We start from the raw sequence: 21783 nt of genomic DNA, 5'->3' as shown, positions 1-21783 counted from the left end.
ATTATGCCTGTTGATGTGCGAATGAGCAAAAAAAACAGTTGTGGAGCTTTTACTTTTCCATAAATCTGTTTTTATTAGCATAACTCCATATCACAGTGCATAAAGCAACTTAACCTAAATGGACTTGTAGTGCTTTACAATCAGTTGACTTTTTCAAAGTACTCTTTCGATCCTTCGGGGGTTGGTTTGATCTGAAATGGAAAGGAAAAACTTTTGAATTGCAGAGTTTGTTAATATGGGCAGGCTGGAATATTGTCCACTCACTGTTGGTGACTTGGGGGTCCAGCTTGCGGGACACACTTCACCGTGGGTCTCCACAAATTGGAAAGCCTTCACAAGGCGAAGGGTCTCTTCGACACTACGACCCACTGGCAGGTCATTTACGCTCATGTGCTTCACCACGCCATTAGGATCGATGATAAACAGACCCCTAAAATAATATCAGGAAAAACAATTATACGGAAATGTAATTCTATTGGGTCCGCATTCACCCTGAATTACTTTAAATTGTAATTACCTCAGAGCAATGCCTGGGTTCTCCAGCAGTACACCATAGTCTCTGGAAATTTGCTTAGTGAGGTCAGCGAGCAGAGGAATATGAATGCTGCCCAAGCCTCCGGCCTGCCAGACGCAAACATCATTACGATGGACAACACGATGTCGTGAGTCAATTACGTTTTTATTTGTTGCTAATGTTTTACATCTTAATATTGCACTAATACTAATAAAACAAAATATATTTCCATAAGGGAGCATACCTTGCGAGAAGTGTTTGTCCACGCTAGGTGTGTAAAGTGAGAGTCCACAGACACACCCACTACCTCGCAGTTGATATCGTGGAACTCATTAGCCTTGTCGCTGAATGAGATAATCTCTGTTGGGCATACGAAGGTGCTACAAAAAAGCAAACACAAAAGAAACCATTTTACAATAATGTACATAACAGACATCTGTTCATGGCTCATGCATGCTCATGTGCAAAATCACAGGTCAGCTCAGGATGTTTGGAAGTTCGTCAGCGGGAGTGGCAGCACTCACAAATCCAGCGGGTAGAAGAAGAGGACCAAATATTTGCCCTTAAAGTCAGCCAGGCTCATTTCCTTGAATTCCCCGTTATGGACTGCGGTGGCTTTAAAAGCAGGTGCAGGTTGAGTGACTGCAGCGGCCCATCTGCAAGAACCTGAAAGAACACATGACAGCTTAGGGGACTGTGAACTAGGCAATACTTTGTGCTATATCTGTGCAAAATCTTATTATTCAGACGAGTGGTCTCAGTAGAAACAGAGTGACATTTATACATACTGCTAGAGAAGCAGGCCCTCGGAAGCACCGAAGCAGACCCAATTCGTTCGGCTGCAGCACCTCCTTGCCAACATGCTCCTGCAACTCTTGCCTGAAAAAATGACAGTCATCATTTAACATGCAGCTCATCACGTTTTTGAAAACCTTTATGACTAAGTAATACTACAGCATGTAATGCAATTTACAGTATCCATAGGAAGTTTCTTGAAACAAATCAATAATTGACACACTGAGCATGTGCTCAAAGCAAAAAGACCTGCGCACGTCCGGTTTTTAGTTTTGTAACCACTTAATAGCAGGAAGTACTGGAGCAAAACAGTATGTTACATTTTAACATGTGCTTTACATGAAAGGGACAAACGGCAGTGAAAATGATGTTTAATTGATCTAAATGTAGAATAAATTTAGAGTATATTTGAAACGCGGAAAGAGGTCACAAACCAGAGGTTGCACCTGCAGGTTCAACGTAAGTCAGCATAACCTAAAAAAACTTGTCATGCATTCTTCAATAGCATCTTTACTGATATTACTAACACGTAAAATGAACGCAAACGGAAATTATGATGCAATTTAGTGTAAAGTAAGTTGTAAACTCACAGATGTCCTGAGGAGTCTTCCAAAGCTGGCTGCCATTTTGGATGATGTCAGAAGAGAGGGCGGGTGGACGTTACTTTTTTGACGCCTCTTATCTAATCATATACTATGGATATAATTTTAGTATTTTTATTGTTATTTGTCAATGCAAAAAACACCGTAAAATAAAAATAAAAAAGCTAAATTAAACGAAATCGATCAAAGATGCCTTCAGGTGCGCACAGAACACGAAATACCTTTGCTGGTAGTATTTGAAACATGCAGATGTTTATCTTTCAATTTCCGTTGAATATAAATAATAGCTTATACATGCATGTATTTAAGTAAATTCAACAATAAACATCATAATCTAATCGTCAACGTGAACGCTTATTCTCAAATTTCCGACTGTTCCTAAAGCTATAAATAAACACGTGACTGACCACGGAAGTCGTTCCCATTTGACCTCAACAACATGACAGCTTGTGTTTAAGTGTGAGAATATATATTTTTTATTTTCAAATGGGAAACCTTGTTTATTGAGTTTATAAGGATAATGACAGTATTAATGTAATGGATCCCAATCTGTTGTACTGGAAGAGCCATGGGGAGGTAATTGAGCAAGCAGAGATTCAGCATCATATGTATTTAGTGAAATAACTCATGTTGTTGCTATCATAATATTGTGTATTATGTAGCTATTTGTGTATCAAAGGAAGAGTTATAAATAGACCATATGATAACGTATATCCTTTCATTGATGAACTTGTGTTACTTTTCATTTCAGTCTGTATTTAGTCGTTTGAAGATCTGGGTGAATCTTCTGGATCCATTATCTCTGCTCACATCAAATGTGAGTATCAAGAACAGTTAAACAAGACTGGAGACTGTCCAGTGATGTGGCACGAGTTGTGAATTAATTATACCGCTTCTCTCAGGCAGAAATACAAGAAAGTCGCTCCCAACTTGGAGATGTTGAAATAATCAACAAAAAGGTCAGATGCGCTCAGTGTTTGCTTTTCTTTTTTGAAACCGAGTACCAATGTTTCTGTTTATTTTTCCTGCCTGTAGGACGCACATGCATGGAACATCTCTCTTGTAAGTACTAATGCAGGAGACAGAGGCCTGTTTTAGCTGCTAAAAATATTGTTTGGCCTATCTTTTACATATATCTTAATTTGAGTTTAAATTAAATGCTTTAGCATAGTTGAGTGTCTTAGAAATTAAGCTAAATTTAATGTTTTGACCACTAGTTTGTCTTAACAGTCGTGTGTCCATGCCGATTCTGGTTCTGCGCTTCCACTAGTTTTCCGCCCTCCAGGTACAGTACATTTAAAAATATAAATATATAATAATATTATGCTAATATCGAACTTTGTGCAATTGTGGATATGTTAGCTGCTTCTAAGGCCCTTTTTGTTTGTCTCATTTCTTTCCAGCATTTTTGCCATTTACGGCTCCTTTGGTAAGTCCGTCCTAAAATATGTGATAGTCTGCCGCTTGTTTGAGGAATATTAAAAATGTGTCTATTTTAAGGTGGTTGCCAGCTTTTTGCCGCATCGAAATATCAAACCAACCTTGTTTTGGCAGGTATGGGAGTTACTTTTTTTAAACCGTGTGTTTCATACCACTCGATTTTCATTACTGAAACGTCTCCTTGCAGTTTTTATTACAAAGTTACACTGCCGGTTTCAACTATGCCAACAGAAATCGCTCGTCAGAGCAGGTAATGTACTTTTTTTCAATACTAAATTGACTGCATAAGGCCTCTGCTTTGACAGTTGCAATGAAATCACTCATGAATGAGGAGTTGGCACTTTTTGCTTATCTGCAGGGTCACACACCATCTCTGAAGCAGCTCCTTTTGATAGCGGGAACGGTCTCCTATACAACATGCGCAGGGGTATGTACAACAATTATTGTGTGACAACTGTAGCTGGTGTGAAAGCCATGACCACAATGACATGCAATTAGATGACAAGAGTTTCACCACCAAACTGTTGCTGAATAATTCTCATCTAATACAATTTGCAACCATAGTAATAAATAAACTACTGAATTGTCTGTTTGTCAATCAAAAATTATTATCATCATCCCTGGCAGCGTGTGATAATATCCTGTACTTTTTGGTTTCAGGCCCTACCTCAAATGATTGTAAACCGTCTTGGTTTAAGAAGCATACTCATCCAAAATTTCTTCAGGTTTACCGCACCAATCCCACTCTCAGGTTTGTTATCTTCTTATATTTCCATTATTAGAAAATTTTAAAATATATATATATTTAGTTTTGGACATAGAAAGTTTCTGCCCAACAGTCACGAAGTGATAACATATTTCAGAGCATAACATGTTTTGTCTTGCCAGCTGCTCTTGCTTACTTCAACGTGTTGACTGTCAGAGCGGAAGAATGTGAAAATGGTATTCAAGTGTTCGATTCCAATGGGAATTCTGTGGGCATATCTAAGGCAGCGGCAGAAAAGGTAATAGAGGAGTATAAACATCAGCACGACTGTACATGTTGGTCATCCACACTATTGCACTGTTGTTTGTCAGGCTGTGATGGAAACTGCATTATCCAGAGCAGTACTATTTGGCACAACTGCTGCTATTCCCAATCTCCTGGTTTCAGTTTTACGGAGGTCAGTTGACTCTAATGTCAATCATCAGGTTGGAATTATTGGTGAACTAAAGTGCTCTCTTGCAGAACAAGATTTTTCCAGAAGAATTCTCTGCTGGTCGCCCCTGTCCGTCACATAAGTGTAGCTCTCGTCCTCGGTTTGATGATCCCAATTTCATTCAGTCTCTACCCTCAGTTTGGGACGGTAAGATTCTGAATATCTTCTCGTGTGAATGGATGAACATGAGCTCATCTGACCTTGTTTTTCCCAGATAAGGAGAGAAAATGTTGACAAAGACCTGCAGGCCAAGGTGGCTGAAGAACAGTTGTTCTACCACCGAGGACTTTGAGCTCAAGTTAGTAAAACTGAAAGGGCTCGAAGCAAACACAAATGAGAAATAAGCGTCAATAAGCAGCAGATTGTTTTTTTAACAATACATTTATTATTAGTCTATGAATATTTTGAGCATTGATAGATGCCAAATACAAATCTGTTCATAAAAAATAAATGCAACCAATGTTACATCATTCTATGCATTGCATTATGTAATGAAATACTGAGGCGCTTAACCATTCATAGCAAATGTACCCTAAAACATAATAACAAAAAAACATGGTAGAACCTGAAAAGAGACAGTACACAATCTGTAGGCATGGAATTAAATTATTATTTCACTTAAAATCAAAAACGTGCTTGTATGAGTCTTCTCCTTGTCACAAAAATTACCTGGATTACTGCACTGTGTATCACCTATTGAACAATGAGGCATAGTGACAATATAGTAAAACAGAATTATGTCTTGGAATTGGAGGTCAGCAAGAAAACTTTAGTTAAAAAAAAAAAAAAAAAAAAAAATTAACGCCATATTTGGCACACTTTTACTGTCATACATACTCAGGGTCCTGTCTGCTTAAGTGACAGTCGTGCCCAAACCGTCACCATTTTGGACGGCATCTGAGAATCCGTAAAATTTTATAGAAGATTTACATCCTTAAAATCTGCTCAGCCGCAGCCAGATGAAACAGGAAGTTTTCCGTCGCTGGAGGGAAATGTTGCTCCTTTAAATATTCCAAAGTAATTTTAGAGCCTTCACACTGATCAGCCAAGGTCCCCAAATGAGTAAGAATTTGTTGGGTCTTTAAAGAAATGTCCTGTAATTCAGAATGTAGCTGTCACAATTATCTCCATTCCTGACAGCTTAGAAGACAAAAACACAACTCTTACCTTAATGACTTGACTATCTGACTTTTCCGTGTCTTCTGCAGAATGGACAATAAGATTGCCAATGTCCTTATGTAACTTCCCCATCATCATAGCCTCTGCGTTGGAATACATTATTTATTGTCAGGCAAAATACTCCTCAGTACTGTAGTGTTACAAAAAAATTACAGCACCTTTGGCACTCTGTGAAATCGTGATGACACTGTCTGGGAGGTTGACATACACATCAAACAGGTCTGATCTGTTGCTCACCTCTGGATCGACAAATCCTGCTATATATCCTGTAGAAAAACAAAACTTACAAGTCTCCCATTTATTCCAACTAAGTCCAAATGTTGAGTTAAAGTGAGTCCCTTTGATAATTATTTGTGACAAAATGAAAATAGGAAACCTTTTCACCTGAGCATTTATTGAGATGCTCCAGTTCAGTATCAGTCAGGTGCACATATGGATGTAGAATAGACCAGTCTTTCCTGTGCCAAGCGAGAGCAGGAAGTGCTCTAAAAGAAAAGATTAACAGTGTGTAACTATGGCCACCACGCAAAAAAATAATTGAATTACGAATGTTTGGATGAAATTTACCTCGTGAATTCCAATAAGGCTTCAATTCGAGGGTGGTGGACAGCAATCTTTTTTTTCAGCATGACAGCAGTGTACAGGATGATGGTTTCCATGCCAAACTGAGATACCACATCTAACATAAATAATAAAAAAAACACATTTATTAGTTTGATTTGGATTCTTTAATTTCAAGGTTCAAATTGCTACAGAACATTGCCACATGTTCCAAATGTTCTTTCAATCTGATATGATGGTTCTGTTTTTAAATCTAGTCTTTAATGTAAGTTAAATTAGTAAAAGTTCAATATGTCACCCTATCCCAGGAAATTTATATTTTACATCACTTCCAATTGATATGAAGGGATAATCTATTAATGAAATGAAGTGCATTTTATATCTTTACCTTTAATTGATCCTGCCAGGAATGCCTTTCGGATGTCGTAGTCCTTGGTTAAAAACGAGCCATTCTCTTCACTCTGGCAAATACCTTTAATGAGGACAGCGATGTAGACCTCCATCATTTTCACTGGACTGCCATATTTGATGTACATCCTAAATAGTAAAACAAAGATTTCTCAAAGGTGATCATTTCAAATCGTGCAATAATCAGTATTGATATCAACGGCGCATACACACTTTACCTGCAGAGTATTCGATTAAGCGCAGCATATTTCTCAGGGTTGAAGTCTTTTGCTGTAACTACCACTGACAAATGCGTGACCTAGCAAGGGAGAAACAACTTAAGATGTAAGAAAAGTAACTTCTGTGCCATGCTTGTTATGAATGAGCCAGCTACCTTGTTTAGAGGTGTTGGCTCCTCTACCTCAAGTGTGCTGATGTAGTACCAAGTGCGGCAGAATTGGCCAAATACAAAGGTATGAAAATCATCCTTGCTCTGCGTCAAACAGCACTTGCTCAGGAGGACGCTTCTAAGATCAGAGCCCACCGAAGGATAGCACCACACCCACAGAGTGTCACCGTTCACATCTTTTTCTGGGGACAACGTGACACACACAATGAGGCAATATTGTGGTGCAGGGGTCAAAGGGTCAACCCCCCCCCCCACACACACACACTCTTTTGTCTTTTCTTAAATCGCCTGTAGGCTACCACAGCTAAGGTTCATGGCTTTGTTTGGTGGAATGTATTTCTGAAATGACAGTGGAAAGAATAGACAACCTGTCAACTAGTCCCAATCATTTTCAAAGCAAGACTTGCTGAGGAAGTATGGTTAGGAAATGACTGTGTCTTCAATCTTGTTTTGAAGAACTGATAATATTCTGGGTTGTTATTAATAAATAGTGGATTACATGTACTTTTTTTTTTGTTTTGTTTTTTTACTACGGTACTTGAATCCCTCTTTTGTGGAATACTTGGAGCGGCCCAGACACAATAAAACATAACAGACGCATAACTAAAAATACAAATAAATTAAGTTTGAGACCCTCTGGTGTCGCAACCAAGACAAGATGTGAGAATTCTGCTATTGCAGCAGATCGCTCTGCTGTCATGTGATTTTACAGCACAAACTCTATTAGTCGCTAATCTCCCATGGAAAAGAACGAGGTAAAATACTGTCTTGAGAAAGTTAACTTACCAATCAATCCGACGCTTAACATGGACTGTGTTTCGATTGATGCCATATTCCATACCTGGAGAATATCAGAATATGATCACTAATCAATTTCGGGGGGGATACAAAACTACATCTATTTCTTGGCTGAGAGTCGCATCTTGACCATCAAGATGCGACTGGCACCAAGAAAACTGCAAGCTATTCGAATGTAAAAAGATCAAAATAGATGCATGAATGTAATGTAAAAAAAATTAATGCGAACATGGAACTAATGAGTTATTCCAGTTTCTGTTACCTCTGCTGTCACCGCTTTGCTCCTCCGAGCGTATTTTCTTCCTTCTTCCGGGTCAGGAGACCTGACCACTCATAACCAATCACGTTGTGGGCGTAAAAGAGGCATTCGAATCTATGTGTAAAAATTTTTAATGGTCGAACTGCGAGGCTAATCACCAGACGTATTTAAAATTAATTACAATATTCCCTCAGATACGCACATTTCTGCATCAAAAATAGATACACCATTAACCTAGCTCAAGAGAATTCTGGTCCTGGCAAATCCAACAATTCAGCTGGATGTTTTACTTGAAATTTAAGATGTATCCACCTCGTGAATTGACATGCAACCAGCATTTAACATTTAGATCTCATACAGCGAACGCACCACAATGGGTTTACGGTACATACGGGTCACCCGGAGTTGCCAGGTTTTGTAAAATCCCCCTTTGTTAGTGTACATTTTTCGAGAAAGCAATTTTTAAAAAAAGTTTTTTTTATTATCGACTAATATTAAAATAACCACATCTTCTGAAACATATTGTGTTTGTATAACTAATATTTATAAGCAGTTAACCCTAAGACGGTTGACAAAAAATTCTCAAATCAATACATACAATTGCTAAATTGCAAGGGAGTAGTTTTGTAATATGAGGAAACCTCGTTTGATATGTTTTAAGGCAATATGATCACTTAATGCGTGTTAATATCCGTCATGTTAACTGTTTTATGGGGGATGGCACTTGGCAACCTCAGCGGGCCGCTCACGAGGTCCTTCCTTTCTCAGGCGGCGCCGTTTCCGTGCGTGAGCCCGTGGCCTGGATGGACTCGTGGATTCTTTCAAATTTCACATAAACTCGACGATTTGATCAGATTAGCAAACTACCAAAATGCCGGCGTATTTCCAACGCCCAGAGAATGCTCTGAAACGAGCGAATGGTGAGAAGAAATAGTGTGTAGTGCCGGCCTCTTTTATTCGTTAGCTGACGCGTCACGCAAAGTGGTGCTAATGCTAATGGAAACGCTTACGCTAGCTCGCGAATGTCACTGAAGAAGTCACCACGACTGTATTAGATTAGCCAGCAACCGAGCAGACACGCTCTCGTGGATTGTAAATAATCGATTTCGATTTGCACCTTGACAGTTGAAGGAAATGATGTGTTTTCGAATTATTAACGTGAATTGTCTCGGTCCCATATGTGGTGACAATGTGTATGCTATGTGACGCCGCATCGGGCCTCTTCGTACTCAGAAATTACCTGTAGCTTTGCTCACAAACGGGGCTTATGAGCTCTGGAAATTGAACATTGCGCTCCTTTGCGCACCGATTGCTTCTGAGGGCCAATTTCCAGTGCTCTTGAGCGAACATCTGGTTATTTGTTCAAAAATGATGCTGTCTGTCGAGTTGATTGACTGGTTACATACTCGTCTTTTACCCCGTGTAATGCACAGAATTCCTGGAAGTTGGCAAGAAGCAACCTGCTTTGGACGTTTTGTACGATGTCATCAAGAGCAAGAAACATCGAACATGGCAGAAGATCCACGAGCCCATTATGCTCAAATACCTGGAGCTATGCGTGGATCTTCGCAAGAGTCACCTGGCAAAGGAGGGTCTTTACCAGTACAAAAACATCTGCCAGCAGGTTAGGTTCATTGGTGTGTTCTCATGTCTAAGATCATCAGGGGTTAAAGTGTTCATTGCTTGTATCATCAGGTCAACATCAAGTCTCTTGAGGATGTGGTTAGGGCTTACTTGAAGCTGGCAGAGGACAAGACCGAAACTGCTAAAGAGGAGTCCCAGCAGATGGTCCTGGACATCGAGGATCTGGACAACATCCAGACTCCAGAAAAGTGAGAACGTTTGTATGATGTGGTTTGTTGGTTTAGTCAAAAGCTTACTGTTTTGGGCTTTGTTGTCCACCTTAAGTGTGCTCCTGAGTGCTGTGAGTGGAGAAGACACTCAGGATCGTACCGATCGTCTGCTCCTCACTCCGTGGGTGAAATTTCTGTGGGAGTCCTACCGCCAATGCCTGGACCTTCTCCGAAACAACTCCAAGGTGGAACGCCTTTACCATGACATCGCCCAGCAAGGTAACATATGTTATTGATCACATAAAAATGGATGGGTGAACTGGTCTTACAGTGAATGTGTTAAGTGCGGTTAATATTTATTGTTAAAGAGGAAGTCAAATCTTTTCAGATTAAAATGACCATTCTCAACATTCACGCCAATCCGGTAAGAACTTTTCTATTGTGTTTTCATCTCATTTGCAGCATTCAAGTTTTGCCTACAGTACACCCGAAAGGCAGAGTTTCGCAAGTTGTGCGACAACCTGCGAATGCATCTGGGTCAAATTCAGCGACACCACAACCAGAGTACTGCCATCAACCTCAACAACCCTGAAAGTCAGTCCATGCACCTGGAGACGCGCTTGGTGCAGCTTGACAGTGCCATAAGCATGGAGCTCTGGCAGGTCTGTTTCGCATCAAAGAATATACATTACAACTATGTCGTTCAATTTCAACACTGGGAAATACAAATGTGCAGTTATTAAGACTTAGGTGCTAGGTAAAAATGTTTTGTTGTATTTCCAAGGTGCTCGGTAAAAACGTTTTGTTGTGTCTTTCCAGGAAGCATTCAAGGCTGTTGAGGACATCCATGGTTTGTTTGCTCTGTCCAAAAAGCCACCCAAACCTCAACTAATGGCCAACTATTACAACAAGGTGTCGACTGTGTTTTGGAAGTCTGGAAATGCCCTTTTCCATGCTTGCACCCTCCACCGGCTTTATCACCTCTCAAGAGAGATGCGCAAGAATCTCACACAAGAGGAGATGCAGAGGTATTTTATTTTTTAATTTATTATACAATCTCAGCTTTGTATAAGATTATTCTGGTGAAGACCATTTAATGATAAATCTCTTCTCACTCCACCTTCAGGATGTCTACCAGAGTCCTCCTGGCTACTCTCTCCATTCCCATCACCCCCGAGCGCACAGATATCGCTCGGTTGTTGGACATGGATGGTATCATTGTGGAGAAACACCGGCGGCTGGCTACCCTCCTGGGTCTGCAGGCTCCACCAACTCGCCAAAGTCTGATCAATGACATGGTAAAAATTGTTAGTGACAGCAAGGGTTGGTTTTGAGAGACATAACTGTTATTGTGTCTTCCAGGTGAGGTTTAACTTGTTGCAGTATATAGTACCTGAGGTGAAAGAACTTCACAATTGGCTCGAAGTTGACTTCCATCCCTTGAAGCTCAGTGGAAGAGTAACCAAGGTAACAAACTTCAAGTAAAGGATTATGAAATGATTTTGCATGTCTTGTGTTGCGTTTGGTCAGGACTTACTCCCACCGCAAAATCTGCTCTGCTCTCTTCCCAGGTGCTGAATTGGATCAGAGACCAAGGTGAGAAGGAGTCTGACCTTCAGCAATATGTCCCTCACTTGCAAAGCAACACCATCTTGCGTCTTTTGCAACAGGTAATCAAACACAGTCTCTTGAATTTACAAGCGCACCTTTTGCTGTGGTTTCATATTTTGTGTCCATTCATATTAGGTTGCACAGATCTATCAGAGCATTGAGTTCAGTCGTCTGGCCTCCCTGGTTCCATTTGTGGATGCCTTCCAGCTGGAGCGCTCCATTGTTGATGCTGCCAGGCACTGTGATCTGCAGGTAAGCTCTTGAGCCAATCACACACAAGCAAGCACTCAAGTGCGGACTTGTCACATCAAAAGCTGTGTTCCCTCACCAAGGTTCGAATTGACCACACCTCTCGGACCTTGAGTTTTGGATCTGACCTAAACTACTCCACTAAAGAGGATGCTCCAGTCGGTCCATTCTTGCAAAACATGCCATCTGAGCAAATAAGGAACCAGCTGACTGCAATGTCTGCCTCTTTGGCCAAGGCCCTGCAGGTCATCAAACCTGCCTCCACACTGGTGAGCTCAAGAAATTCCCACAAATGTTGTTGTCCCCAAAAAGCTTCTTTTTTTTGTTTGGGAGTTTTTTGACGTGTTCGGAGAGATGTGGCATAAATCGTCTTGACTCGTAGGTTTTGAATTCTTCAATGCCAAATGTGAACTAAACCTTATGTTTATTTTTTAGCAAGAGCGTGAGGAGCACAGCCAGCAGGCCATCGCTGCTTATCTGAAAAACGCCCGCAAAGATCATCAGCGCATCCTGGCTCGTAGACAGACCATAGAAGAGCGCAAGGAGCGTCTTGAAAGCCTCAACATACAACGTGAGAAGGAAGAACTAGAGCAGCGGGAAGCTGAGCAGCAGAAGGTCCGCAAGGCAGAGGAGGAGCGCCTGCGTCAGGAGGCTAAAGAGCGGGAGAAGGAGCGCATCATGCAAGAGCACGAGCAAATCAAGAAAAAGACCGTGCGAGAGCGCCTGGAGCAAATTAAGAAGACCGAACTGGGCGCCAAGGCCTTCAAGGATATTGACATTGAGGTAAAGTCCAACCACATGAAGCCCTACTGGTTCGTGTGTTTGATCTGTCCCTAAGATGTCTTTAACATACCTCTTGACATGCAGGACCTGGAGGAGCTGGATACTGACTTCATCATGGCTAAGCAAGTGGAGCAGTTGGAGAAAGAGAAGAAAGAACTCCAAGAGCGCCTGAAGAACCAGGAGAAGAAGGTAACACCAGATGGTTTACAGTGAACACCTGTGTTGCGAAGCGGCGAGTATTTGTGACGTCACTCGTCACTGTACTGGACTCACCCGTCCGTCTCTTTCCGTAGATTGACTACTTCGAGAGGGCAAAACGACTTGAGGAAATTCCTCTTATCACAAAGGCCTATGAAGAGCAGCGTGTCAAGGACATGGAACTTTGGGAGCTCCAAGAGGAGGAGCGGGTTCGTTGCAAATTAGCTTTGGAAAATGAGCTATTGTACGTTTATTAAATACTTCCAAGATTTTACAAATATGTTTTTTTTTTTTTTTTTTTGTGGCAGATCAGTAACATGAAAATAGAACGGGAAAAGGCCCTGGAGCACAAGAAGCGCATGTCCCGCATGATGGAGGACAAGGAAAACTTTTTATCCAAAATCACTGCTGCGCGTAGCTTCATTTATGAGGTGAGTTACAATAGTGCCAATCTGGGTTTAGTCGTAACGCATTTTAAGCACACGTGTCCCTTTGTAGGAGAAACTGAAGGTATTCCAGGAGCGCCTGGTGGAGGAAAGAAAGAATCGTCTGGAGGAAAGGAAGATTCAGCGTAAAGAAGAGCGACGTAAGGCTTTCTACCTCCAGAAAGAAGAAGAAGAACAGCGTATCCACGAGGAACAGCTCAAGAAAGGTAAGGAACATATATACACCAGAGGGACCACTGATTGGCGAGTCATTATCTGCTACTTTGTCACTAATGACATTTTTCGTCTGTTTTTGTCTCAGAACGCGAAGAGCGTGAGCGCATTGAACAGGAGCAGCGAGACGAGGAGGAGAGAGAGTATCAGGAGCGCCTGCGTAAACTTGAAGAGCAGGAACGGAAGCAACGTGCTCGTCAGCAGGAGATCGAAGAGCGTGAGCGCCGCCGTGAAGAGGAGAGGCGCACAAACCCAGACGAGAAACCCAAGGTTTGTCTGAAGTTGTCTGTACATATCCCAATTGATTGTGGGAATGTTTTAATCTAAACCCACCTGTAGTCTGTTCATTATTGAGGAGGGTAAAGTCGTCATTGTTCTCAACAGGACTGGGCGGGAGAGAAAGAGGAGGGAGGATGGCGGAAGCGCACCGAAGGGGAATCGGAGTGGCGACGTCCTGTGGCCGACAAGTGAGTTTGCCGCGTTCTCATTTGTTGTGCGACTCCGCTCTTCTAACTCTTGGGGTGTCTTTGTAGGGAATGGAGACAAGAGGGTCGTGATGATGACAAAGAGGAGCGAGATCCTTTCAAACGAGGAGAGGGTGTACGTAGAGGCGGAGATGACAGAGGGCCCCGTAGAGGCTTTGATGATGATCGAGGTCCTCGTCGGGGCGGCGACGATGACCGTCCCTCCCGCAGAGGGATGGATGACGACCGAGCTCCACGCAGAGGTTTTGACGACGATCGCGGTCCCCGGCGTGGCTTTGACGACGATCGCGGTCCCCGGCGTGGCTTTGACGACGACCGCGGCCCCCGACGTGGCTTTGATGACGATCGCGGCCCTCGACGTGGCTTTGACGACGACCGCGGCCCCAGGCGTGGCTTTGATGACGATCGCGGCCCCCGGCGTGGCTTTGACGACGATCGCGGCCCCCGGCGCGGTTTTGACGACGATCGCGGCCCCCGCCGCGGATTTGACGACGACAGAGGACCACGTAGGGGCATGGATGACTCTAGGGGTCCCAGGCGTGATGATGACTGGGGACCCAGAAGAGGAGGTGACGACGACAGAAGTGGTAGAAGGGACGATGGTCCACGTCGTGATGGTGATGACCCGGCACCCTGGAAGCCACTCACTAAACCAGGTATGCATTTGGCCTATGAGTCATCTAGTAAATGGGAGCTGAATTGAAATCCAACCATTATCGTGAACATCTTAATTTATGAAATATGCGGTAAATGACAAGTTGATTGTGAAGTCAGAAAACAAAGACAGCACTTGGGGAAAACAAAGCTGGCCATGCAAGGATGCAAGCAAATCACGGGATTTACTGAAGGTGGGGGTGCTTTTGGGGGCACATCTTCTAACGGAGTACGTGTTATTCACAGGGTTTTACAGTAATCCATCCCGGTGACAAAAAGGTTATGTTTACCTTATATTTATACTGTACTTTATTTTGATAAAATAATAAGGAGGTGGTTGGCGTGAGCGGGAAAAGGCGAGGGAGGAGAGCTGGGGTCCTCCTCGCGGCGGCACCAATGATGACCAAGATGACAAAGAGAGAGAGGAACCTCCCAGTGATCGCTTCAAAGACCGTCAAAGGTGGGACTGACAGAATGAGGATCGTATTGTGCGTTTTTGGGGCTTGTCAGTTCAATTAGTGGTGTGCATATTTCCAGAGAGGACAATGGCTGGAGGCGATCAGAAGAAGGAGGAAGAGGCGGCTGGAGAGATTCTCGCAGAGAGGACACTGAGCGCCGCGTTGAGCGTGACGATCGCCGTGATGATCACCAGAGAGCCCCACCAAAAGAGTTAAATGATGGTAAACGGAGCCTATAGTTGTGCACATCACAAGGGATCTGGGCAGATTTTTATACACTAGGTGTAGTATTATTGGAAAAATAGGAAATAAAATACTGTTGCAATATTGATAGCAAAAGAACAGCAGCAAACAAAATCTTATGAATGCTTTCCTTTGAAGGTAGTATCACAATTATTATTATTCCGTTTGATGAAAGTGGTACCCATCGCTTGTTCACATTTTGGTGTCAGTGACTTCATGCTTGTCTATTTCATCCATTGTACGGGAACTTTGCGTATGTGTGCCGCGCTTCAAACAGCAGCCAGTAGGTGGCGTCATGTATCTTTAAAAGTAGTGCCTTCTGCATGGCATATTTAATGCATTTTCTGATGAGCAATGCTGTTTGTGCAGGAGGCACCTGGCGTCGTGGCGGTGAAGAAAAACGTGAGGAACCAGTCAGGCCAAAGGAAAGAGAGCGTGAGCGCGAGCAAGACAAAGATACAGAGGGAGAGAAGACCTGGCGTGCGGACAAAGATCGTCGCACCAAAAACGAGACCGATGATGATGGCTGGACCACCGTCCGCCGCTGAGTCCCAACAAGTGGCTCCAAAAATAATAGCAAGACAGGTTAGATTGGCCTTTGGTAACTGAGCCCTCATTTTGCTGAATTAAAACCTCTGATACTCCGTGTCTATTATCCATTTTCAAATTCAATATCAAAACTCTTATACTTCATGCAGATGGATATTAAATTTACTACAAGTTGATGTTGAGTAGTTCTAAAAATGTTATGCATCAATCAAACTATCACTGTAGACATGACAATACCCAGCGGATAAGACTTGTATATCAAACTTAGTGAATCACCAATGCCTCTTAAAATGTTACATTTTACAGGGATGTTGTATGATGGCACGCTCACGCAAAGGTCAATGTTGGCTAATCTACTGTTTCAAATGATTGCTAAACGAGTGAAATATCCATTTTGAAGTATATGCTTCAAATATTAAATTTGTCTCGTCAAATACTTTCTGCTTCTCTTCATGCAGTAGCAATGGAGTGACACCAGGTTGTATGTGACCGGATAAAACCCTTTTTTTAAATTTTATTTTAATGTTTGCCCTCCTATTGTCAGAAGATAATATGCCGAATCTATGTCAGCATCAGAAATTCCAATATCGACACTGTAAACTCAGCTATCATGACCCTAATAGTGATAATTTCTAAATTGCTATCATTTACAACCGAACATTTTAAATGAGCCCTCTTTACCTCTTGTGTAATTAACAGTCGTTTTTAATTTAGGCCAGTGCTGTGTAATCCTTACAGAATATTAGTAAATATACCATTGCGATTGCTAAAAAAACGTTTTCTTGTGGGCAACTGGGCTATTTATATTTAGCCCATGCTTACCTTTGTCTTTTTTATACATTGCAACCACTAGAGGTCACTAAAGCTCCACGGAGCACAGCAGGACTTTTCACATGGCAATAGCAGGAAAAACGATGCATCTATTGTCTAAATTGTATTCAATATAATCAGAAACTTTGCGTTACTACTAATATATCAAAACACCAGTAGTAATAAATTGGGTGAGTTATTTAATTACCTATTAACTACGCATTATTTAGCGTTTGGTTCTAGACTAAGATATCCTTTATTAGTCTTTAGATGGGATTTTTGTGTTACATACGTTGAAATACTTTTTACAAATAAAAACATTAAATTGTAATTGACGGGTGTGTTTTACTCGGAATTATTAAAGCTTCAAAACTAAAGTCTGATGTAATGCACGACATTGATTACCGTAAAATAATCATAATACGAAAAAAGCCAATTGTAAGTTTTTATGAAATAAATTAGTAACGTTTTCTCTGTTTAATGTTACTGACACATGTACAGGATGACAAATAATGCCTGCATTGTGTATGTTTCCAGAGACGCTTGACATGATTGAAGATTTCATATGGGAGCGCGTATTATCAACATAACAAAAGGGCTCGTCTTCACATTTAAAAAGGCGAATTAAAATCAATATGGATTTTCTCGCATGTACTGTATACAGAACCATTCGTATACGGCATACTTAAAATTGCCAAACGACGATTACTAGCAAATCTATCTCAATTCGCTAATGCTCGATTTTTATTAGTTTACATCAGATCCTAATTTTTCAACGAGAAGTGACTGCTATTGTGGCCTCCCCAGTTCAGGGATAGACGAATTAAGGCCGACCAGTATAAATGGTCGAGTTTCAAAGATGGGAATAAACCACTAACGCTCGTTTCAAGTGCGGACGTGTCCGAGGCCTTCCAGTGCCTGAACTCCGTGCGTAAATCGTGCGCGGCGCGCCTACGTGCACGCGCACGGCGGGGGTGCTGAGGAGCGGACGAATCGTGTCGGCGTTGTGTTCGAGTCCGCCTCTCTGAGCTCAGGCCGCTTTGCCATTGACGCACTTTAAAGCTCCTCGCTCCTTCTCCACCTTAAGGCGAGCGGCAGAGGCGGCGGCCAATCAGCATGCCATTAGAGGCTTCACAGGAAGCTGTTTATGGGAGTGCAGCGCTAATTAGCCTCATGAACTAACACATCTGCCCGCACCGAGTCACCGAGGAAAACGATCACATCCATGGATTAGTCTGGGAGCGCACGGCGCACTTTTGATTTGACGTCCTCTTCCAGTATCCATCGTGTCTGGTGTGTGCTTCGCTTTTGCTGAACTTCTTCGCGGCGCGCAACAACTTTTGCCTCTTTCCCAACTCTGGAGTATTTTCCGCGATAACTTCCTCTTAAACTGGGGAACCCGGACCTTCACGCCATGTTTCAGCCCACACCCAAGAGGTGTTTCACGATAGAATCGTTGGTTGCCAAGGATAATCCGGTAACGGCGTCCCGCTCGGAGGAGCCCATCCGGCCGGCGGCTCTCAGCTATGCAAACTCTGGCCAGATGAACCCCTTCCTCAACGGCTTTCACTCCGGAGCCAGGGGCGTCTACTCAAACCCGGACTTGGTGTTCGCCGAGACGGTCTCGCATCAGCCCAACTCGGCGGTCCCGGTGCATCCGGTGGCCCCGCCGCACGCCCTGGCCGCTCATCCGCTCTCGTCCCCGCATAGTCCGCACCCTCTTTTTGGCAGCCAGCAAAGAGACCCCTCTACTTTTTACCCCTGGTTATTACACAGATATAGATACTTGGGACACAGATTTCAAGGTAGGTTTTTGCCTCACTTTTACGCACGGAAAGCACCCAAAGTTTTTGTTGAGCGCAAGAGGAAATAATTTTAATGCAACATTGTTACATTTAAAAATTGCTCACCGCCTTTCTATGCGGCGTTTTGAATTAAAACGACTGACTCGTTCAAATATTTGTATCGAATTATATTTTCTTATACAAGGTAATATTATGTGTTTTATTTTGCCTTGTGCAATATATATTCCGTTTGCAAGAGGAATCCTTCCTGCACACAATACATTTAAAATAACATTTAATTTTTATTTTAAGTACATTTAGAGACTTTTTCGATTGGATTTGTTTTTAATTGCGTTTTAATTATACGTTTTATTTAGCAGGTGGCGCTTTTGATTTAGGGTAGTCCTAGTTTTCTTTTTCTTTTTTTAAATAGCCTTGATACTCGCTCATTGTGCTATATTTTATACTACATATGCAAATATTTGTTTTTAAATTGGACTGACAACAAATTATAATTAACATACTTTAAACATTGACACGATGTGCCTTTTCTGCATGAATTATTTTTTAAATAGAAATGAATTAAATAAAGTAGTTGCTTTGTTTTCGGCATGTGAAAGATGTGACATGACGTTAGATCATACCTCAATATTTTATTTTTCGTGATACTCACCCTGCACGACCACCAATGGTTGCACAGGCCCGCGGTGCCAATACCTTACGTTACAGTGTATAATTTAAAAGCAACCAAACAAACTGACTCCTTTTCTTGTTGGGCTTCAGGTAACGAAACAGGTCCCGAGAGCTTCCTTTTGCACAACGCGCTCGCCCGAAAGCCCAAAAGAATCCGCACGGCTTTCTCTCCATCGCAACTCCTGCGGCTCGAACACGCCTTTGAGAAAAATCATTACGTGGTGGGCGCAGAGAGGAAACAACTCGCGCACAGCCTTAGCCTCACAGAAACTCAGGTAAGACTACAATTTTGGATTTGTGTGATTTTTATTCACTCGTTTGATGTGTGGACAATTATACTATATTATGATTATATGTGCATGTGTCTGTTGTGACAGGGGAATTACATTTGGAGAATAGTTTAAATATTTGCTTTTGCATATTAGAATTTAATCATTGCAATATATTGTGATATTTAGAAATAAACATTGGTGACTGAAAATAGAGTTCATTTGTGCATGATTTGCTAAATTGTCTTTAAATTGAGTTGTGGGGGGGAAAAGGCAATATCTGCCCCCCCTCTCCCGTCCGAGCTAATTTTAGACGGGGGTGCTTTGTTTCGAGGGGGACACTGAGAATGTTGCCTTTCAAAATGGAGGCTAAATGAAGAACTTAACCATTTTGTGGGCTCAGCAATTCAAAGGAAGGTCTCGGCCTCAGTGGGTCGCGCTGCCATATTCGCCACATTGTTCGAGCCCATCGGTCCAAATGACGCATCACGTCGTTCAATTAACACACTGAGGGCTTATTAAATGCGCCTCACTTGCCATTGAAGGGACTGACAAAGCTGCGTGGTCCAGACAATTGATCGATTTAGATGTTAGTTCCCCACGGTACCACTGATCAGCACGATGGGTGGATTTAGAGGAGCGTGTAAAATGTGTCACATAATGGAAATCCTTCTTGATTTCGATTTTGTTTTACTGGTCGTGTAAAAATAGTGCCTGTGAAGATAACCGACGCAGCGTCATCGTGGCCACTTTAGGACAAACTCTAAATTGATATTGTATTAAAATAATAACAGCTGGAGTTTCGTCACCGGTTTTGATATTTGAAGCAATCCTGACAAATGTGAAATGTGGTATTATTTTTACCCTTTAATTTTCTGCATGGTTATTCAGTGCAGCCCTGTGCGTATTTACGCATGATTTTACGCGTTTCTGTTTCGGTGATAATTATTCATTTTTACACCCCACCCCACCCCTCCTCCTCCTCACTTTAGGTAAAAGTGTGGTTTCAGAACCGAAGGACAAAATTCAAGAGACAGAAGCTAGAAGAGGAGGGTTCCGAGTCGCAACAGAAAAAGAAGGGCTCCCATCACATAAATCGCTGGAGGTTGGCCACCAAGCAGTCCAGTCCGGAGGAAATCGATGTGACTTCGGACGATTAAAATGAGACTCATATGTGCTGCTGAGCGCACGGAGGACACGAATACAGGATACCGTGGGAAGACAGTGGGCTCAAATAACCCGATGTCACATTTCACATCCCCGATGGGCAGCTGAGGGCGACGGCAGGCCGGCTGCTGCGTGGCCCAGCTGTCACCCTGCGGCTCCGTCAGTCCAAAAGAACCAGGAACATGGTACTGACAGATTGTGTGTCACCACTCGCCACCACCTGAAATATCCTTTTTATCATTTTCCAATTCATATTGGACGGTTGCACTTCTATTTTTTCCCACTCAAGATACCAAAACTGCTTTTTAGAAAAAAAAAAAAACTTGAATTGCATGTTACTTGTTTTATTTTGACACAATCAAGAGGAAGACAAAACATTTTTTTATTTAAATCTATTTTCTAAGAGAGGTGTTGTAGGCCTACTTCTTTTTCAGACAGTGTGCAGTCTTTAATTCATAATTCTCGTGTAAAAGTGATTGTGAAAACATATGAAGTAGCAGTGCTTTATCGTCTTTTTTTTCAAGAAAAAAAAAGAAGCAAAAATTGGTTTTCTATGGTGGGGGGGGGGGGGGGGGAGCGAATTTAAGGGATGGTATATCAGGACGTTCCTTGAACCTCTAAAGCTTTACCAATGTGTGGTTGTACTTGGCCCCACGCAACCTTCTGTCAGGACGTGAGCCTCCACTCAAAGATGCCACAAGGACTAAAATGAATTATAGACACACAAACAAACAAACAAAAAAAAAAAACCTCCAAGCACTGAGCGTATTCCATGTACAGAAAAAATATTGTTATTGTTTCTGTTAAACCCTCTTTTACAGAATGTAAATATTTTTTGTGTATGTGTTAAGTTTGCTACAATTTTAACACAAAGTATACTTCCAAGAAGTATGTAATTGTCAATATTTTGTCAATAAAGTTTTATCAATATGTCGCGCGCTGTAAAAGTCTACGCAGGCCTTTATTTTAAAAAAAAAGATTTAATAAATTAGTCTATAGCGGTTGCCGTTTTTCAGGTGCATTGTAAAAAAAAAAAAAAAGCAAAAGAAGAGCTAATAATTTGCGCTCGATTCAGCATTTGTTTCTGCCATGATTGTGTGCAGCAGCTCCAAAGAGTCTCGGCGAGCTTTTGTGAAAGTGCAAATCAGTTTGGGCAATTATCATGCGAGTAATATGAGGGGGAGAAAGGGGAAGCAATGCCCAGTGGTCCACTTTAATCTCTTAATCCGGATCCA

General features: G+C 42.1%; 5 protein-coding genes across 5 annotated transcripts; 3 read left to right on the top strand and 2 right to left on the bottom strand.

Moving 5' to 3' along the window:
- Nucleotides 1-47: 47 nt before the first annotated feature.
- Nucleotides 48-2014, bottom strand: prdx3 (peroxiredoxin 3). The gene is made up of 7 exons (XM_049737050.2): nt 1900-2014; nt 1303-1393; nt 1039-1180; nt 759-894; nt 518-621; nt 265-430; nt 48-191 (listed from the first exon to the last, which is right to left on the bottom strand). The coding sequence occupies exons 1-7, from the start codon at nt 1933-1935 to the stop codon at nt 141-143; spliced, it is 726 nt and encodes a 241-aa protein (XP_049593007.1). The 5' UTR covers nt 1936-2014; the 3' UTR covers nt 48-140.
- A 296-nt stretch (nt 2015-2310) lies between these two features.
- sfxn4 (sideroflexin 4) lies at nt 2311-5020 on the top strand. Its single transcript, XM_049737048.2, has 14 exons — nt 2311-2487; nt 2663-2728; nt 2814-2870; nt 2947-2973; nt 3142-3196; nt 3315-3340; nt 3412-3465; nt 3539-3601; nt 3710-3778; nt 4012-4102; nt 4240-4355; nt 4429-4514; nt 4580-4697; nt 4765-5020. The coding sequence occupies exons 1-14, from the start codon at nt 2449-2451 to the stop codon at nt 4840-4842; spliced, it is 945 nt and encodes a 314-aa protein (XP_049593005.1). The 5' UTR covers nt 2311-2448; the 3' UTR covers nt 4843-5020.
- Nucleotides 4913-8512, bottom strand: dennd10 (DENN domain containing 10). Its single transcript, XM_049737045.1, has 10 exons — nt 8147-8512; nt 7873-7927; nt 7072-7268; nt 6917-6996; nt 6679-6827; nt 6297-6408; nt 6114-6214; nt 5888-5995; nt 5718-5812; nt 4913-5644 (listed from the first exon to the last, which is right to left on the bottom strand). Exons 2-10 carry the CDS (start codon nt 7916-7918, stop codon nt 5477-5479), a joined length of 1056 nt encoding a protein of 351 aa, XP_049593002.1. The 5' UTR covers nt 7919-7927; nt 8147-8512; the 3' UTR covers nt 4913-5476.
- Nucleotides 8513-8892: 380 nt separating this feature from the next.
- On the top strand, nt 8893-16261 carry eif3s10 (eukaryotic translation initiation factor 3, subunit 10 (theta)). Its single transcript, XM_049737040.1, has 22 exons — nt 8893-9063; nt 9577-9767; nt 9839-9975; nt 10052-10215; nt 10399-10598; nt 10756-10964; nt 11063-11234; nt 11299-11403; nt 11508-11606; nt 11683-11799; nt 11880-12065; nt 12232-12579; nt 12664-12768; nt 12873-12986; nt 13086-13208; nt 13276-13429; nt 13525-13706; nt 13821-13903; nt 13970-14577; nt 14906-15035; nt 15113-15255; nt 15646-16261. The coding sequence occupies exons 1-22, from the start codon at nt 9015-9017 to the stop codon at nt 15822-15824; spliced, it is 3798 nt and encodes a 1265-aa protein (XP_049592997.1). The 5' UTR covers nt 8893-9014; the 3' UTR covers nt 15825-16261.
- A 1292-nt stretch (nt 16262-17553) lies between these two features.
- Nucleotides 17554-21478, top strand: emx2 (empty spiracles homeobox 2). The gene is made up of 3 exons (XM_049737049.2): nt 17554-18440; nt 19203-19387; nt 20374-21478. Exons 1-3 carry the CDS (start codon nt 18050-18052, stop codon nt 20539-20541), a joined length of 744 nt encoding a protein of 247 aa, XP_049593006.1. The 5' UTR covers nt 17554-18049; the 3' UTR covers nt 20542-21478.
- The last annotated feature ends 305 nt before the right edge of the window (nt 21479-21783 follow it).

The sequence above is a fragment of the Syngnathus scovelli genome, chromosome 12 (assembly GCF_024217435.2).
Source record: "Syngnathus scovelli strain Florida chromosome 12, RoL_Ssco_1.2, whole genome shotgun sequence".
NCBI classification, from domain to species: Eukaryota; Metazoa; Chordata; class Actinopteri; order Syngnathiformes; family Syngnathidae; genus Syngnathus; species Syngnathus scovelli.
This window is presented reverse-complemented; position numbering and strand designations above follow the sequence as displayed.

Coding starts and splice junctions, on each gene's coding strand:
- prdx3 (XM_049737050.2), bottom strand. CDS start 1,935: ATGGCAGCCAGCTTTGGAAGACTCCTCAGGACATCT. Junction 1,181..1,302: donor GAGGGCCTGCTTCTCTAGCA/GTATGTATAAAT, acceptor GTGTTCTTTCAG/GTTCTTGCAGATGGGCCGCT. Junction 431..517: donor AACCCAGGCATTGCTCTGAG/GTAATTACAATT, acceptor ATATTATTTTAG/GGGTCTGTTTATCATCGATC.
- sfxn4 (XM_049737048.2), top strand. CDS start 2,449: ATGGATCCCAATCTGTTGTACTGGAAGAGCCATGGGGAG. Junction 2,729..2,813: donor TATCTCTGCTCACATCAAAT/GTGAGTATCAAG, acceptor CGCTTCTCTCAG/GCAGAAATACAAGAAAGTCG. Junction 3,197..3,314: donor ACTAGTTTTCCGCCCTCCAG/GTACAGTACATT, acceptor ATTTCTTTCCAG/CATTTTTGCCATTTACGGCT.
- dennd10 (XM_049737045.1), bottom strand. CDS start 7,918: ATGGCATCAATCGAAACACAGTCCATGTTAAGCGTCGGATTGATTG. Junction 5,813..5,887: donor GATTTCACAGAGTGCCAAAG/GTGCTGTAATTT, acceptor ATTCCAACGCAG/AGGCTATGATGATGGGGAAG. Junction 5,645..5,717: donor CAGATAGTCAAGTCATTAAG/GTAAGAGTTGTG, acceptor TCTGAATTACAG/GACATTTCTTTAAAGACCCA.
- eif3s10 (XM_049737040.1), top strand. CDS start 9,015: ATGCCGGCGTATTTCCAACGCCCAGAGAATGCTCTGAAACGAGCGAAT. Junction 11,800..11,879: donor CCAGGCACTGTGATCTGCAG/GTAAGCTCTTGA, acceptor TCCCTCACCAAG/GTTCGAATTGACCACACCTC. Junction 13,209..13,275: donor CGCGTAGCTTCATTTATGAG/GTGAGTTACAAT, acceptor GTCCCTTTGTAG/GAGAAACTGAAGGTATTCCA.
- emx2 (XM_049737049.2), top strand. CDS start 18,050: ATGTTTCAGCCCACACCCAAGAGGTGTTTCACGATAGAATCGTTGGTT. Junction 18,441..19,202: donor CTTGGGACACAGATTTCAAG/GTAGGTTTTTGC, acceptor GTTGGGCTTCAG/GTAACGAAACAGGTCCCGAG. Junction 19,388..20,373: donor TTAGCCTCACAGAAACTCAG/GTAAGACTACAA, acceptor TCCTCACTTTAG/GTAAAAGTGTGGTTTCAGAA.